General features: G+C 59.3%; 1 protein-coding gene and 2 long non-coding RNA genes across 6 annotated transcripts in view; 2 read left to right on the top strand and 1 right to left on the bottom strand.

The window, feature by feature from the left end:
* The first annotated feature begins 778 nt into the window (after positions 1 to 778).
* Positions 779 to 6,780, top strand: LOC106146803. 2 transcript variants are annotated; one of them, XR_001231383.1, is made up of 3 exons: positions 779 to 1,787; positions 3,378 to 4,390; positions 6,708 to 6,780. It is a non-coding gene; the product is annotated as an uncharacterized LOC106146803 (long non-coding RNA). The 2 variants fall into 2 exon arrangements; XR_001231382.1 differs by lacking the exon at positions 6,708 to 6,780 and adding an exon at positions 4,954 to 5,011.
* Positions 6,781 to 8,499: 1,719 nt separating this feature from the next.
* On the bottom strand, positions 8,500 to 14,689 carry LOC102021734. Of its 2 annotated transcripts, XR_001231379.1 has the most exons (4): positions 12,621 to 14,689; positions 11,388 to 11,702; positions 10,361 to 10,844; positions 8,500 to 9,607 (listed from the first exon to the last, which is right to left on the bottom strand). It is a non-coding gene; the product is annotated as an uncharacterized LOC102021734 (long non-coding RNA). The 2 variants fall into 2 exon arrangements; XR_001231377.1 differs by lacking the exon at positions 8,500 to 9,607 and having other exon boundaries at positions 10,256 to 10,844.
* The window catches only part of Tmprss2 (transmembrane protease, serine 2), a 26,854-nt gene continuing 23,063 nt past the window's right edge, over positions 11,800 to 15,590 (top strand). The window contains exon 1 of one of the 2 annotated variants that reach the window (XM_013505291.1): positions 11,800 to 12,204. In XM_013505291.1, coding sequence (XP_013360745.1) covers positions 11,847 to 12,204 — 358 coding nt within the window. In that variant the 5' untranslated portion in view covers positions 11,800 to 11,846. The remainder of the gene's footprint in view (positions 12,205 to 15,590) is intronic. The other variant, XM_013505295.1, reaches the window with a different exon arrangement.

Genomic DNA, 15,590 nt, shown 5'->3' with positions numbered 1-15,590 from the left:
GAGCCAGGTGTCCTCCAAAACCTCAGTGCAGCGTGTCCTCAAGAGGAAGGTCTGGGTGTCAGAGCCGAGGAAAGCCAAAGCGACCTCCCGTCCACTCAGCAGAAAGACTGTTTTTTAAATAACTGTTATGCTGGGTGCAGTGGTACATACCTATAATCCCAGCGCTCTTGGGAGGCTGAGGCAGGAGGATGGCCGTGAGTTCAAGGCCAGCCTGGACTATGTAGTGAGATCTTGTCCCAAATTAAAAAAAAGAAAGAAAAAGAAAAAACAAAACAAATAAATAGCTGTCAAAAGGAGTAAACAAGGAGTGTGTGGCCCAAAAATGTAGTTTACCAGCAACTATATAATGAACACAACTATTGCATTGTTTCTCTGGATGTGTGATATTGCTAGCTTTGTAATATGCCATTTATTCTCCTTGTAAATAAACATCTACTTTTCCTCTGTTCTTGTGGCTGTAACTCGTCATCCCATACTTTCTTTTATTTTTTGTCTTTTTTGAGACAGAGTCTCGCTATGCAGTTCAGGATGGCCTTGAGCTCACTTTGTAGCCCAGGCTGGTCTCGAACTTACAACGATCCTCCTGCCTCAGCCTCCCGAGTGTTGGGATTACAGGCGTGTGGCACCCCATACTTTAAGGAGTCCCCTCTGAAGTGCTGGGATTTCACTCTCTGCCCGAGCTTCGTGGCCTTTGTGAGTACACCTCGCCCTCCGACCGGGCCTCCATCCCACACCTCTGCCCCGCGCCTGTCCCGTCCTGGAGGGGTTTTGTGTCTTATTCTAAGCCTTGGTTTGCTGCTGTCCCCTCCCCCAAAGCCCTTTCAGATCTATGGCTGCAGGCAGGATGGGCCCCGATCGCCGCTCTGCCAAGCTGGGACCTAGGGGGCCTGGGGCCCGAGCCCGAGTGCTGCTGGGCACACAGGCAGGCTGCGTGCAGGCTGATGAGCTTCCGCAAGTCACCTGCTCCCCAGGCCTGGGTGCTGGCCCTGCAGGCGTGTCCCGTCCAACTGGAAAAACCAGACGTGGTGGCCGCAGACTGGTGACCGGTGACCGGTGACCGCAGGCAGGTGACAAGTACAGGATAAGGGCTTCCAGGTGCAGGCAGAGAGGAAGGAAGCCGGATCAGCCAGCGAGGGCCCTCGAGCCCTGAGGTCCCAGAGGGTCGGGCCAGCTGGGCGGGGCGGGGCACGGTCCACACAGCTCGGGGGCAGGCGGAGGCTCAGGGCTCGCTGTCCCCCTTCCTGCCATGCAGTGCGGCTCCTGCTCAGCACAGCGCTGGCCGCCAACCTCTGCCTCAGTGTCCTCCCGGGCCAGAGCAGGCAGGGGGAGGCTGAGGCAGGAGGATCATAAGTTAGAGCCCAACATGGGAAATCTAGCAATTTAGAGAGACCATGTCTCACCAAAATAAAAATGAAAAAGAGCAGAGGACGTAGCTCAGTGCAAAGGCCCTGGGTTCAATCCCTAGGGTTGCAGGAAAAAAAGATTGTGATTATTTAATACAGTTAGTTTCACAGCTTATTTCTTTTTAGATGTCAGCCATTCCCATTGTCTCCTCTCTCCTTCCCCATCGCTGCTCTTCCGTCCCAACTTCTCCTCACAGGGGCGCTGATCTGGAGGGAACGACCCAGCCTGGGGTCCTCCCTGCTGCCGGGGCTGCCTCCTGTCCTGCTTCGGGAGCTCAGGAGCAGGGCCCTCACAGTGGACATGCCGCCTCCGCCCGCCCTGGGGAATCCGCTCAGCCGCGCTCACCGTTACCTCCGCTGTCAGAAGCCAGCACGGTGATCAGGGTAGGAAAAGACGGTGGAGGGTCAGGGGCTCACGGAGGCCGAGTCCACACCAAGGACACTCAGGCCGAGGGTCCCAGGGCGGGGACGCCAGAGCACGGCCTGAGCTGCTGCCTGGGTTCTCCTGGACACGGGGCCATCTCCCTGGGGGATCTGAGGCCTGCCTCCTCAGCCCACCACAGGCCACCCCTGGGGGTCCCTTCTCATTCCCCAAGCTCGGAGACCCCTGCAAAGGGTGATGGGACCACCGGCCTCTGCTTCACCCCCAGCCCCCAGAACGTGGGTCTCTCTGGAGACAAAACTCAGACACCCACACTTCCCTGAAGTCCGTCTGCAGAGAGCCCCGGGTGTAAAATGGAATGTGGAGATAGAGCATCCCCCACAGACACGCACACACACGTGTGCAGGCATACAATGTATACATGTGTGCATATGTGCACACGTACACAATACACACATGCACTTGTGTGATGGAGGACAGACCCGCATTACTGGACCAGAACATTCTATCACTTGGCTGAAGCCCTGAGCTCTCTCATCTGCAGCCTATTCCTGGGAGCCCCAACTTTTTTCTTTTTCTTTGAGACACAGTCTTGCTAGGTAGCCCAAGCTGGCTTTGAACTCACAGTGATCCTCCTGCCTCAGCCTACCATGTGCTGGAATTACAGACGTGTGCCACCATGCCTGGCAGGATCCCTGCTTTTAAATCTGGGCTTCTACCCCATCGACCCTGGCCTGGCCAACACCACCCTCAGCAATGCCGCCCCTCCTCCATAGGCGGCACCTTTGGCCCTGCTGGTTAGCTGCATTCAGACGTTCAGAGCACAGCGCACCCCAGCCCTGGCTGCTTTACCCTTGAAAGGTGACACTGAGCGCCTCTCCTGGGCCCTTGGGAGAGGCTTCTCAGCCCCATAGGCAGGAGGCGATCCCCCTCCCCCACTTCCTAGTCACCTCTGCTTCCCTGTGTGCAGGACAAGAGCTTGTCTTCATGACGCCCTACTGTGTCTCACGGAACCCTGCTGTGATGAGCAGGGCTGTGTGCTCCCTGGCCCAGACGATGTTGTTCGAGGTTCATAGGTGCCGGGCTTGCTTTATGCCTCAACTCCTGCATGCGCGTCATGCCTCAGACAGCCCCTGGCGCTCCGAGGCCGAGGCTGAGGCCAGGCCCAGCAATCTGATCCACTGAGTTTACAACAGAGGCAGGGCAGGGGGCTCCGTGACAGCGCCAGTGCTTTATCTTTTTTTTTTTTTTTTTTGAGACAGGGTCTCACTGTGCAGTTCAGGCTGGCCTTGAGCTCACTTTGTAGCCCAGGCTGGTCTTCAACTCACAAAGATCCTCCTGCCTCAGCCTCGTGAGTGCTGGGATTATAGGTGTGCTCCACCATGCCCAGCTCGGCTCCATTGCTTTCTTGCCAATAAGAGCCAGAAAATAAAATAAAAAAATAAAAATAAAAAAGTAAAAGCGCTGCATTTCTGGTAAGTAGGGCCATGCCCGGCCAGCCCACTGCAGCCAGGGAGACGGGGTCCACCCCAGGAGGAGTAAAAAGAGGATCTGCTGTGGCTTCATCTAAAACTGCCACATTTATTTCCGAGCCCTGGGCATAGGTTGAAGTCAAAGGACAGTGAGATACACAGCTGCTCCACGTCGCCCGCGCAGAGTGAGGCGTGGCTCTCAGGCTGGGCTCCTTCCACGTGAGTGTCAGCACGTTCTCACGGGTCACCCTGGCCGTAGGACCTGCTGGAAAACTGTCGGTCCGTATGCACGTCTCAGGGCCACAGATGGGCGAGGCCCCTCCTGTACAGTGTGCAACCTAGCCCAGCACACAGGGCAACCCCAGGTATGGAAGTCTGTGTCTGGCCGGCCTAGCCCTAGCCCTGGACTGATTTGATCCTGGTGTGCACTCTCCACTCCTTGGAAAAGAGCCTTGCGTTTGGTGAGCTCCTTGGAGTTTTTGGTGAATCTCATCCTCCACAGTGGGGATACAGCTGCTGTGCGGACCGGAGGGACAAGGAAGTAACTCTCCGAGGGGTGGTCAGTTAGCACAGGGTGAACCCGAGCTCTGAGCCAGACCCCCACTCTTGGGGCTGAGCGGTCCTCGCCCTGTGCCCCCGGGTCCCTGTGTGGTGGTCATGGCGACCGTGGTGACCCAACCGGTCTTCCCACCCCACGGCCGCTGATGCTGTCCAGGGGTCCTGGCGTCCACGACGGCTCGGTGCTCCTTGGCGCAGTGCCCCGGCTGTGTCCCTCCATGGTGTGGCGGCCCCGACCCCTTTCTGTAACTCACAGGGCGCAGGGCCTTCCGGTTCCTGACTTGTTTTTTTGAGGATCCCAGAGATTCAAACACTAATTTTCACTTGGTTGTTCTTGTTTTTTATTTCACAGGATTGTAGCTGGTTTCTCTTCTAATTTTCTTCGCTTTCTTTCCATAGCACTGGGACTGAGCCCAGAGACTGCACACGGAGCTCCATCTCCAGCTCTTTTTAAAATGTCTTATTTCGGAGACAAGGTCTTGCTAAGTCACTAAGTTGCCCAGGCTGGGCTGAAACTTACCATCCTCCTGCCTCAGCCTCCCAGAGTGTGCGGATGATTTCTGAAGGACACAGAGGTAAAGGAGGAAGTAGCTCTTTTTCTTTTCTGCAGCAGAATTATTTACTGGTTTTACAGCCAGGACAGAAAGGCTTTATGACCTGGGACAGAACCGCTGCTGCCCTTCTTTATGAGTTTTCTTGAGTCACTGAAGAGTAAATACAGGGCATGTTTACATAACCTGCACAGCGGCATCAGGTGGAACCAGGGCCCTAGGACAGGGCCTGCTGGGAGCCTCGGGACAGGAGAGGCTGGGTGGGGAGCGAGGCTGGGGGGAACCTTGCGGGACGTGGGGGGACTCTCCGTGCTCCTGGGGTTAGTTAGCATAAGATAGGGGTCACATCCTGCGGGGACTTTCATTAAGGCGAGGGGTCCCAGGGTTTCGGGGCTCACTGCTGTATTCCCTACCAGACCACTGGCAGAGTCCGGGTGTGTCCTGAGCCTGAGACGCTGTGACATACACAGTGCCTCGCCTGGCTCAGGTTCTGTAGCCGAGGTGTCACAAGGCGGCCTGGCATCAGGGCGGCACTTGCGTGGCGGCCATACCAAGGGCCCCCACACGGCCTCTCTTGCTCTTTCCAGAAAGCCACTGTTGCCATCGCGAGGGTCCCATAGAACGCTCCTCAACCCCGAAGGTCCCAGCTCCAGGTGCCACTGACAGTGAACTTGGGGACTCGGTTCCCAGCACCGGAACTCGGGGTGGCCCTGGAACCAGGGCAGAGGGGCTTCTGGGGCTCCTGTGAGAAGTGCTAGAGCTGCCTCCTTGCTGCGGCTCCCGGATGCCTCTCCTGCCCCTCCTGGGGGACACAGGGCGTGTACCGTGTCCCTCACGGAGACAGCGAACTGTTTTGAAATGAAGTTATCTCTGGCAGCAAACACATTTTAAATTCCCTTGCTAAGCCCTAGCTAACATGTGTCCTGAGCCAAATAATGAAAATTAAACTGCTTACTTTGGGAATTAATTTTAATCAAAAGTCAAATAAAAAAAAGAGAGGGGCAGAAGATGATCCGCGGTGCGAATGAAGCTCAGGAACGACTCTCCTGGGCCCGTCATGATCAGGGCCCCAGCCCGGGCCGCAGGTTCCTCAGCCACCTGCTCTGCCCCTGGCGGGGACAGGGCACAGAGGCAGAGCCCAGAGGGCAAATGTACCCACCACTCTGGGGAAGGGAGCCGCACCCTCCGGGACCTGCCAAACACCCCTGCCGAGGCCAGACCAGCACTCTGGATGGGCCTTGAGGTCTCCAAGGTCCTCGTCCCAGAGCATGAACAGCTGTGGTCCCAGGAGGTGGGAAGTTTCACAGATTTTTAGGGAAAGAAGGAAGAGGTACCTGCTCCTTTGTCCCTGCCATGGGGCAGAGTGTCGGATGGTGACAGCTGGAGCTCAGGGCCTCGACGCTGGTGGAGAAAGGGTACCAGGAAGAACAACCCCAAATTGTGCAGGAAGCCAAGGACAGCTGGTCTACCCTGGTCTGGCTGGGGCTGGGGGCTTACCAGGGACGCCTCTGATGCTCTAGGACTCTGTTAAGGGACACCAGGGAGAAGGGCCTGCCAGGCCCAAGACTCAGCCGTGAGCAGACGTGAGCTTGACCGGCCAGAGCTCTGCTGTGTACACTGAGGTCACAGGAAGCGGATCTAAGGAAACACTGCTGCTGGCTAGCAGTGCCTACGGCCCATTACAGCTATTCAGGCCCCTGCCTGGCAGCAGGCAGTGGGCACCGAAGCCATGCATACAGGAGGCAGAGCCCACAGCTGTCCCACCAGAGTGCTGGACACAGGATGTGTGCTGAGGGCAGAGCCGGGGACAAACAGTGGACCCTCAGGCCAGCAGAGCAGGGGGCCCACAAACGCTCCTCCTCCTGCACCCCCACTGTACAAGGGGAATCTCAGATCACAAGGTGCCTAGGGTCCCTCCAGCACTGGGACCCGGTGTGCTGGGGCTGGTGGGAATTACTGCCAGGCCCCGAGCTGGCCTGGAGGCGGCCTGTCCACCTCAGGAAGAGGACAACATGGCTGGCAGAGGAGGAGGGACAGGGAGTGGGCAGGCTTTCTCCTCCACCACCGAGGCTCCACACGCCCCCTCGACCTCCTGCTCCCTGCACCTGCTCCCTCTGGGTGTCAGAGCAGCGAGGCGTGGAGCACTAGGGGTCCCTGTGAACAGAGGCGCTCGGTGTCAGGGTCTCTCCCGAGCCCTGTGCTGGCTCCCCTGTTCCTGCTTGGAGACGTTACCTGGTGCCAGGCTGTCTCTGAATGGGAAATCTGTCCACCTATCGAGCAGGAGGTAGTGTAAACCTCTGCCAGGGGGTGGGCATGGGGTTCAACAAAAGGGCATTGTTAGTTTTACAGCGGGCGTGCGGAGCCTTGGAGACGAGCCCCAGGGCTCGCCCCAACCGCAAGAACAACAAGCACGGAAGCGTTTCCTTGTTTGAACTGGGCCCTGCATTCACCTGAAGAACCTGCCGGGACCCTGGGGGAGGAGGAAGCCCCGCCTCTCCAGAGCCAGACGCGCAGATCCAGGACCTCGTCCCTCCTTCGAGGCGGCCAGAGGCCCTGTGTCACCTTGGCTAGAGGTAGCTCCGTCCCTGCCTTTTTAGGAACCTCGGTTCGCTCTTCTGACGTGAGTGCCTGTGGGACACTTGGAGCTGGGTGACGTTAAAACGAAGTGCAAAGTTCTCTTCCCTATCTTTTTAATTACATTGCTTAATAAAGTAATTAACTAATTAATAGTTAGTTGTTTGAGACAGCCTGTCACTGTGCAATTTTGGCTGGCCTTGAACTATTTAACCCACACTGGCCTCGAACTCATGGCAATTTTTCTTTTAGACATCAGTTTGATGTTGGCTGCTGTGGGTGTTTCCTGCAGGCGCAGAGCTTCTCTGGACATTCCCATGGGGGTTTCTGAGCACACTGGAAGAGTCTCTTCAGGGCGCGTGCCTGGGACAGGGGTTTCTGCACGAGTCTTGCATTTGCTACTGCAGGAGGCTGGGAAGTTCCTCGCAGTAGCTCTGCCCATTTGGATGGGGCTCGATGGCCCTGGCCCTGGGGGTCCAGCTCCGGCCATTCATAGCTTTGCAGTGCGGAGCGGATTATTGCCACCTGGTGTGTAGAAAATGGGTACTTGCATTTTATGATGACAAAAATAAATATATAACATAAAACTTTCACCTCCTTTGTGGGGCTGGAGATTGAACTCAGAGCCTTTGCGCTGAGCTGCACTCCTTGGGTGCCCGCCTTTTTACAAACTTGGATACAAGTTCTGTCTAAATCACTAAGCTGCCCAGGCTGGGCTCAAGTTTGTGCTCCTCCTGCTGCAGCCTCTCAGAGTTGCAGGCGTGTGCCACTGCGCCTGGCTGCTTTTGTCCATTTTAAGGGCACAGTTCAGGGAAACTGCCGTGCAGCCATCTCCAGCACCCACCCCAGAACACTCTCATTTCCCGGATGGGAGCTCTGTCCGCATGAGACCGCGTCCTCAGCCCCACCCCACCCCGCTGCACCCTGCCTCTGCCTGTCGCTGAGTGCCGGGGGCCTTGTGTAAGTGACGTCGTGTAGCACAGGCCTTCCAGCTTCTTTCACCCAGGCTAGCGTCCTTGTCCTCCACCCGCACGGTACCGCTCCTCTGGCTTTCCTCTGTGCCCGCACGCCCACTGATGATGTGCACGCACGTGAGCATGTGTGTGAGTGCGTGTGTGGGCACGTGTGTGTGCGTGTTTAAGAGCGACAGCATCCGGTCTCTTGCGCCTCTTGCCTGGCATCTCCGCATCTGGGGAGGCCAAGAGGGTGTCCAAGGAGGGGCGCGAGGTGAGGTCAGGCTGGACCCACAGGCTGGCCTGGAGCCTGTGACCATAATGAGGTGTCAGGCCGGGGCTGGCTGCCCGTCCCGGGATCCAGGACCCACAGCCGGCCCTGGACTCAGGCCGGCAGGTGGCTGGGCTGGGAAGGGGCCGCTGTGCGGCTGCCCCTCGCTGGCTTCGTTTCACCGAGTCTCCCCTTTGACTCACGCAGGCTTCCTGGGGCTTGGGTGCCCCACGCACTGCCTTGTTCTCGTTGATACGCGGTGCTGAGCGCGCTCAGTCACGCCCAGCGTTAATCACTGTTGTTTTTCTCCTCCAGAGGAGTCAGATCGTTAAGACAGTGCAACTTCATTCTTGCCGTGACTCGGCTTTCTGGGTTTATTCTCCAATAGTTCCTCTGCTTCCGTGTCGTGGTGGCCTCCTCCTGTCCTGCACTTCCTGTGGCCTTAGAGAGAGGCCCCACCACAGGCCAAAGCAGGGAGAGAAGCGGAGACGCAGCCTGGGCGGGCTGGTTCCCCCGATCACGCCTGCACCGCCCGGAAGTGAGGCTGTGACCTGACAGTCCTGGCCAGGCGTCCTCTTAGAGGTGGGCAGAGATGCGCCTCTACACCGGCCCAGGAGCCCTGGCCAGGCGTGGCCGGGTGGTGAACGACTTGATTGGAAAACCGGTGACCAGGAAGTGTGGGGAACCAGCACATGCACGAGCTGTGGAGCTGCTGGGGTCCCGTGTGAATGTCCACCAGCGGGGACCTCACCACGAGAGGACTTCAATAACTAAATGACCCGCTCTGCGGCCGCCAGCTGGCCTCTTCTCTCTGGAGCTCTCCTCACCTCCCGGTGGGCTCAGGAATGGGGCCCTGGTGGCAGGGATGGCAGCTCCCGTGAGCTCAGCAACATGGACTTCCAACCACCAAGGCCACCCTGCCCGCGGCCACCGTCAAATTCTCAACCAGCCAGTAGCAGGGACAAGACTGGGTCCCGGAGGTGGCACTGCTTCCTGGCATCATCTGCCAGCGACCCAGTGGCGGGCTGATTACCCTGGACTGGGGCCTCAGGGAGAGGGTAGTGCTTTGTTCATGCAGGAATAGTTTGGGTACAAATACGCCTTCCCCGCCCGCAGTTCTGGGTCTGCCAGGCTCCCCCCACCCTGCAGCCGTGGGCTCGGCACCGCAGTGGAATGGCCTTTCCAGTGCCCGGTGAGGTGGTGACTCCCTGCAAGGCTGGGCCGTGTGCTCCTGAGGGCTGTGTGTGCTCTGAACCAGGGTCCAACACACGGCGCTGTTGCTCCCAAAGCCAGAATTCGGGGTCTGGGAATCAAGGGGCGGAGATGTGAGCGCTACGACTCGCCATCGCTCGCGGTGACCCACTGACGAAATTTCCGCTTCCCGTTCTCTTGGCTTTACGCTCTGCTGGCCTAGAAGTCTTCATTCCGCGGGAAGCAATGGTTCTGCCAAGAGGCAGAAGGAAGGTCATTAAATCAGAACTGGAGGGGCCCCCTGGCCCCCATGGCCTCCCCCTGTCTCTGACTCAACAGGCAAAGAAGAGCATTGCTGTAGAAGCTGGAGATTTGTCACATCACCAAGGGGAAGGTGACCACTGCTTTTCAGGGAAGGTCAGGAGGACGGCCCGCAGTGCTGGAGAGTCCTCAAGCCATCTCACAGCTCTCCGTGCTTGTGACTAAGGCAGGGACAGCGACCTCGGGCCCAGACCTTCAGGAACAGAGGTTTGGGTCCCTCCACTTGACCAGTCCACTGCGACCAGAGGCGGACAGCTCAGAATGGTCACTGGAAGGAAGCAGTTCTAAGTACCAGGAACAGAAGTGGGACTGTCGTGCGTATTTATTCCTTGTTTTGTTCTGGATACTACAATACGCATGCTTATTTTCCTTCCTTTCTTGTTTCTTTACTGTGTAACCTAAGATGCATTAGCCAGACATGGTGGCACATGCCTGTACTCCCCGCACTTGGGAGGCTGAGGCAGGAGGATTGCTGTGAGCTCCAGACCAGCCTGGGCTACATAGTGAGTTCAAGGCCAGCCTGAACTGCATAGTGAGACCCTATCTCAAAAAGACCAAAAAAAACCAGCATAAGATGTGTTGACTTCATATCATTGTATTAAGCACCGCTTATTTGACACCATGGCCTTTAAGCAATGGGACATCGAGGACTTCACCTCCTCTCTGGAGAAGGGATCCGTATACCTTCTCGGCTGCGTACAAAAGAGGTGTGTGAGGTTTGGCGGAATTTCAGCCTCGTCATTGTCTTCATTTGGAGATTAACGTGGCTTAAGGAGACCAGTGTGGGGTGGACCTGGGGTGGCTCACTTCGCACACACCCCGCTGGCTGGTTGTGGGGTGCTCCTACTCCTGGATGTGCCTGCAGGCTGTTTCTGGCAAGGACAGCGTGTGACAGGGGGTCTGCGTGTGCACAGCCCTCCCGGTGCGAGCGAGCAGCGTCCAGGCTGAGGGTCGGAGCGGGGCGGAGGCGGTAGGCGGTGAGTGGGCCTCTGCCCCTCTGCTCTCCCCGGTCCCGACCTTCTCCCAGCCACAATGCGCCTGGCCCTCCGTCCCTCAGCTGTGTGTCGAATCCACATCGCTGGCTCCCAGGCCTCGGAACCGCACCTCAGGCTGTCCTGGGTCTGCAGCTTGTGCCGGGCAGACTCTGGGGTTTGTCACCTGCAAAACCCTGTGAATGGATTCTTGCTGATGCATCCCCTCTGTATCTCCTATTGATTCTGATTCTCTGGAGAAGGTGGACGTTGGGAGGGCAAAGAGGATAATAACATGCCACGTGGTGTGTGGGTGGACCGAGGGGTCACTTTTAAGAGGCCCTGAACACACTGCCAAGACAGGAAGAGGTGAGCGGCCACCAAGCACACCCAGACCTGTCCCCCACCCAAGTCTGCACTCGAGGTCTTCTGCTCAGCCTGCTGGACAGCAAGGTGGAGAGGACAGTCTGCCCCGGGTGTCTGCGTCCCAGGAAGGGGCCTGGGCCCAGGCAGCTGAGCTGCGAGCCATTCGGCTGGCTGTGGCGTGGTCAGCTCGCTCTCCGCAAGCAGTTCGCGTTAGTGGGGCGTCAGGCGGGGGCCCTGGGCTTCCCTTGCCCTCCCCCCTCCTGCAGCGGTCTGTGAACTGACACGGGGCAGCAGGAAAGTCACTGGAACTCTTGGGTGCACGGACAAGAGCCCCTCAAAACTTCGGACTCGAAGGGCCGATGCTGGGGACTTACAGAGCGCTGGCTGCAGAGGGGACGCGTTTGCCAAGCACGCTGATGCCCGGCGGGAAGCACCGGGAGGAGGGCGCAGGCGAGGAGAGCAGCTGGGGGCAGCTGGCCTGGGGCGGGGGGCACCTTCAGCGATGACCACTTCCTTTGCGCAGCTTGTACAGCCACTCCGGCGCCTGCAGCTCCTGGGAGTAACCAGGTCCAGAGCCAGATGCCGGGGCGCCTCCTGGGGTGGCTGCTCTGGCTCCTACCGTGGTGTCTGGGGATGGGGTGGATCCCAAAGCCCCTGCCTGCCCGCAGATGGCCAAGCTGGCACAGCCTCTGCAGGAGGGAGGAGCTTTGTGGGCTGAGGTGTCTCTGCCCCGCCCACCCCTGCCCACCCCTGCCCTGTGTAGCCCTGGGAGGGAGGGCAGAGGCCCCAGAGCCCAGATCCGCAGCCTGGGCAGGGTCCTGGGCTCTGGTGTGATGTCCCCTGGGGCCGCCTCCTGGGTCTTCCCCCGGGCTCCCGAGGGGTGCGTGTGGGTGTTCCCTGGGTGGCCTCTTTCCCCGTGCAGCCACGGCCGTGCGCTGGGCACCAGCTCCGGTCAGGCATCTCAGGAAGAGCCTAAGTCCTTGGGTCCAGAGCAGGGTCTGTCCTGGACCTGCCCGGCCCTGGTCGCCGCCCCTGCCTGGCTCCTGACCTGGGGCGTATCTGGGGGCGTAGCCCTGGGCCCTGTGGCACCGCCCCTTGAAGTGAAAGCCGGCTGGGCCCAGCGGGCCTGCCAGAGGGACGGGGCTCAGAGAGAGGTGGCGGCGGGGAGCGCAGTGCCACAGGTGAGTACAGGTGAGCCCAGCGTGCGCTCTGGCTGGGTCCCGAGGGTGGTTTCCGGCGGGGGGTCCTGGGCCTGGACCTGGGCTCCCCCAAACAACCTGGCGGGGTGCAGAGCTGAAGCAGAAGCAGGTGTGGGCTGAAGGTGCACTGGTGTGGGCAGGTAGAGCACCTTCCTGGGGCCAGGGGACCCCACTCCACCCCACCCAACCTGTCCCGGCTGCCTCCCTGGGCGTCGCATGGCTGGGTTGGTGGCCTGCAGGTCCTGGCCCGTTGGCTGGAAAGGGGGGCACCTCAGGGTCCCAGGCAGGGCCGGCCCCCGTCACCCACCCTCGGTGTCCCCACCAGGTGTGCCCTTTTCCCTGGGAGGCAGGGAAGCTCTTCGGTGCTTTTCTTTGTCTCGGGAAAATCTCGGCGGCCGGGTGTGTTACCTGAACTCCTTCTGCTCCTGCCTGCCGACGCGGTGGGGAGGAACTGGAAACTTGGAGATGTCAGGGCGATAGGCCGCCGCGGGACAGCACCAGCCGCGGGACAGGGCCGGAGCTAGCCGGGCAGGCGCCCTGGAGCGTCTGCCCCCAGGTCCCGTGCTGAGGACTCAGAAGGGTGGCGGGGGTGTCCTGTGGGACACCTGGCAGCTGCAGAAGAGGAGCTGCCCCAAGGCCTGAAAGTCTGTGCATCCATGCCTGGTGGTGCTGGGTGTGGGTAGCCACGGGCACCGGAAGGTGGCGATTGCGGGGCAGAAGCCCAGAGCTGGCACAGCAGGGGAGCACCTGTGTGCCCCTCCCCAAGGCCAGCAGGGCGGCCCCGATCCCATTCCAGAGCAGTCCAGCCGGCCTGTCTGTGCGGAGTCCGGGGCCCGTCGGGAGGGACGAGGGCTCGGGGGTTCCAGGTGGGCCTGTGGGCAGTGTCCCCGATGGACACGGCAGGTGCCTGGTGCTGAGGCAGAGCCCAGAGCAGTGCCCGGTGCTTGCGTCCCCAGGCTCCAGCCTGCCAGAGCCACTCAAGGAGTGGAAAGTTACAGCGGCTGTCCTTGCTTGGGAGCCTCGAGTGAGGCGGGGGTTGTTGACCCAGGTGGAGGTGGGGAGGGCCCGCAGGAAGTGAGGAGGGGCCGTGTCGGGGAGGAGGGCCTGGGAGGAGGGGGTATAGGAGTCCCTGCAGGAGGGGTCAGGACTCCTGTCCCCGTGACCCTCCTGGACAGGTGAGGCGAGGAGGAGATTCGGGCACCGCAACCTGGTTCCACGCCGCAGTCGCCGGATCCCTCCCTGTCAGCTGCTGAGCAGGCTGGCCCTGTGGACGTTACCTGGGTCCCAAGCCATCTCCCCCACGCCCCCCTCTGCCACAAGGCAAACCCTGGCCGTGGCTCCCTCACTGGCTGCTGACCCGTCTGACCCGTCCTGGTGAGCCAGGGCACCGTAACTGAAGGAGTACATCTGGCCACTTTGATACCACAACTAACTGTGGGCCTCAGGGTGAGGGGTGCAGCTGGGCATCGTTGCTAGCTCTTTGTAATGTGTTTGGCTCCGTGCAGGGAAACTGAGGCAGAACAATCGGGAAACTCGCTCAACACCTCCGTATCCACGGGACAGCACCTGGGGTGGGGACAAGGACCCTGCGAGAGAGTCCGCAGCCCCACCCGGTCCCCGACCTGGGCCCACTGGGAGGAGGAGATCAGGCAGGCCTGGGGACCCTCACGCTGCGGTCTAACCCCGGTGGGACTCCTGGGGAGCTTCGTGGTAGCCTGCGGTGATCGGACTGGGCCTCACGGCTGTGCCAGCTCTGGGCGTGGGACCCGGGGTCTTCGCTGTCTCCCGAGCCCTCGAGAAAGGTCGGAGCTTGGCACCGAGTGCAGTGTGAGCTGGGGCCGGGCAGGAGGACGGCCGAGCTGCGAGGGGTGGTGTTCGGGACTGAAGATCTGGAAAGTGCCCGGCTGGCGGGCGGGGGCAGCCTGGGCCCGGGAGCCCCGAGGAATCCGGAGGGCGAGTCCGGTGGTGTGTGAGGATCCGGCTGCAGGAGCACCGGCACTGCGGAACTGAGCGAGGTGTGGCGGCCTTGGCAGTCCTGGCCCAGACCCCGCGGCAGAGGCCTGGCAGGGAGGAGGCTGGCTCTCGGCTCTGCATTGGCTTCTCTGCCAGCCAGTGCCTGGGCCCCCGGGAGGGCCCCGAGGGCAGTTTGCACTCCTCAGGGGTTCGTCTCATCACGCTGGGGACCCGACATGGCGCTGTGGGTCCCAAAGGAAGCAGAGCTGGACCCGGCCTTGGCTTCCCAAGCTGCCAGGCGGGGGGGAGGCGAGAAGTGGCATGCATGTGGGGAAGATATCTGGGGGGACAGTCAAGGCTCCTGGGAGGAGGACAGAGGGCTGTGGGCAGTGACCTGTATGGTACACAGCATGGGCTTTGAAGAGGGCAGGTGATCCAAAAATAGAGCAGATGCAGGGCCTCCCCACTGAGATATATCCCAAGCCTTGTTTTGTGTTTTAGTTTGAGGCAGGGTCCTGCTAAGGGGACAAATTACTCAGGCTGGATTTGAACTTGTAACCCTCCTGCCTCAGCCTCCCAGAGTGCTGGGATTATAGGCATTCACCACCATACCCAGCCAAGATGTGCCCTCACCCCACATCGGGGAGCTGGAGAGGGGTGGTGTGTGACCAGCTGAGCTTCAGGCACCTGGGTGGTGGCCTGCAGGGGCCCAGGGCAGAGGCAGCCAAGGTGGCCTCTGGACATTGGTCATGATGGCATTTGTACAAGCGCAGTGGGGACAGGAAAACTGGTCATCTCAGATGGGAGAGAGGCCGGCAGGCGGTGGATGTGTGTCGAAGCACACATATAATTTTTAGTGTCTTCAGACAGCACAGAAACTCTTTTCGGGTGAGATTGGGTTGGCAGATGACACAAGCCCAGGCTTTGTTCTTCTTGTTTGCTCGAGGTGTGATAGACAGTGTCAGGTTCCCTACAAGGCCCCTGCTTTCCAAGGGGCTGTCCTGGCGGGGGGCCAGTGAGCTCACCTGAACTCAGGACGTTGTTTTCTAGGGACGGTGGTTTTGAATTTTGCTCTGTGGAATTTTGATTACAAAAGACACATGATGTCATGATTAGAGCCTTCTAATGGGTTGGAGTGTTTTGGTTTTTTGAGGTGAAGTTTTACTAAGTTGCCCAGGGTAGTCTTGAACTCATGATGACTCTCCTGCCTCAGCCTCCTGAGCAGCTGGGACTAAGGTGTGTGCCTCCATGCCTGGCTAGGAGTGACCTTAAAAGATCATCACATCTCTGCCTGGAGCTAGAGCCCAGAACTGCTCTAGGATGTGCTGGAGGCCAGCCTTACTTGAACTTTCTTTGTTTTTTTTTTTTTTTTTCTTTTTCTTTTTCTTTCTTTCTTTTTTTTTTTTTTTTTTTTTTTTTTTTTTT

The sequence above is a fragment of the Chinchilla lanigera genome, unplaced genomic scaffold, assembly GCF_000276665.1.
Source record: "Chinchilla lanigera isolate Chin_1 unplaced genomic scaffold, ChiLan1.0 scaffold00006, whole genome shotgun sequence".
NCBI classification, from domain to species: domain Eukaryota; kingdom Metazoa; phylum Chordata; class Mammalia; order Rodentia; family Chinchillidae; genus Chinchilla; species Chinchilla lanigera.
The sequence above is the reverse complement of the archived record's forward strand: the minus strand, read 5'-3'. Positions and strand labels throughout refer to the sequence as shown.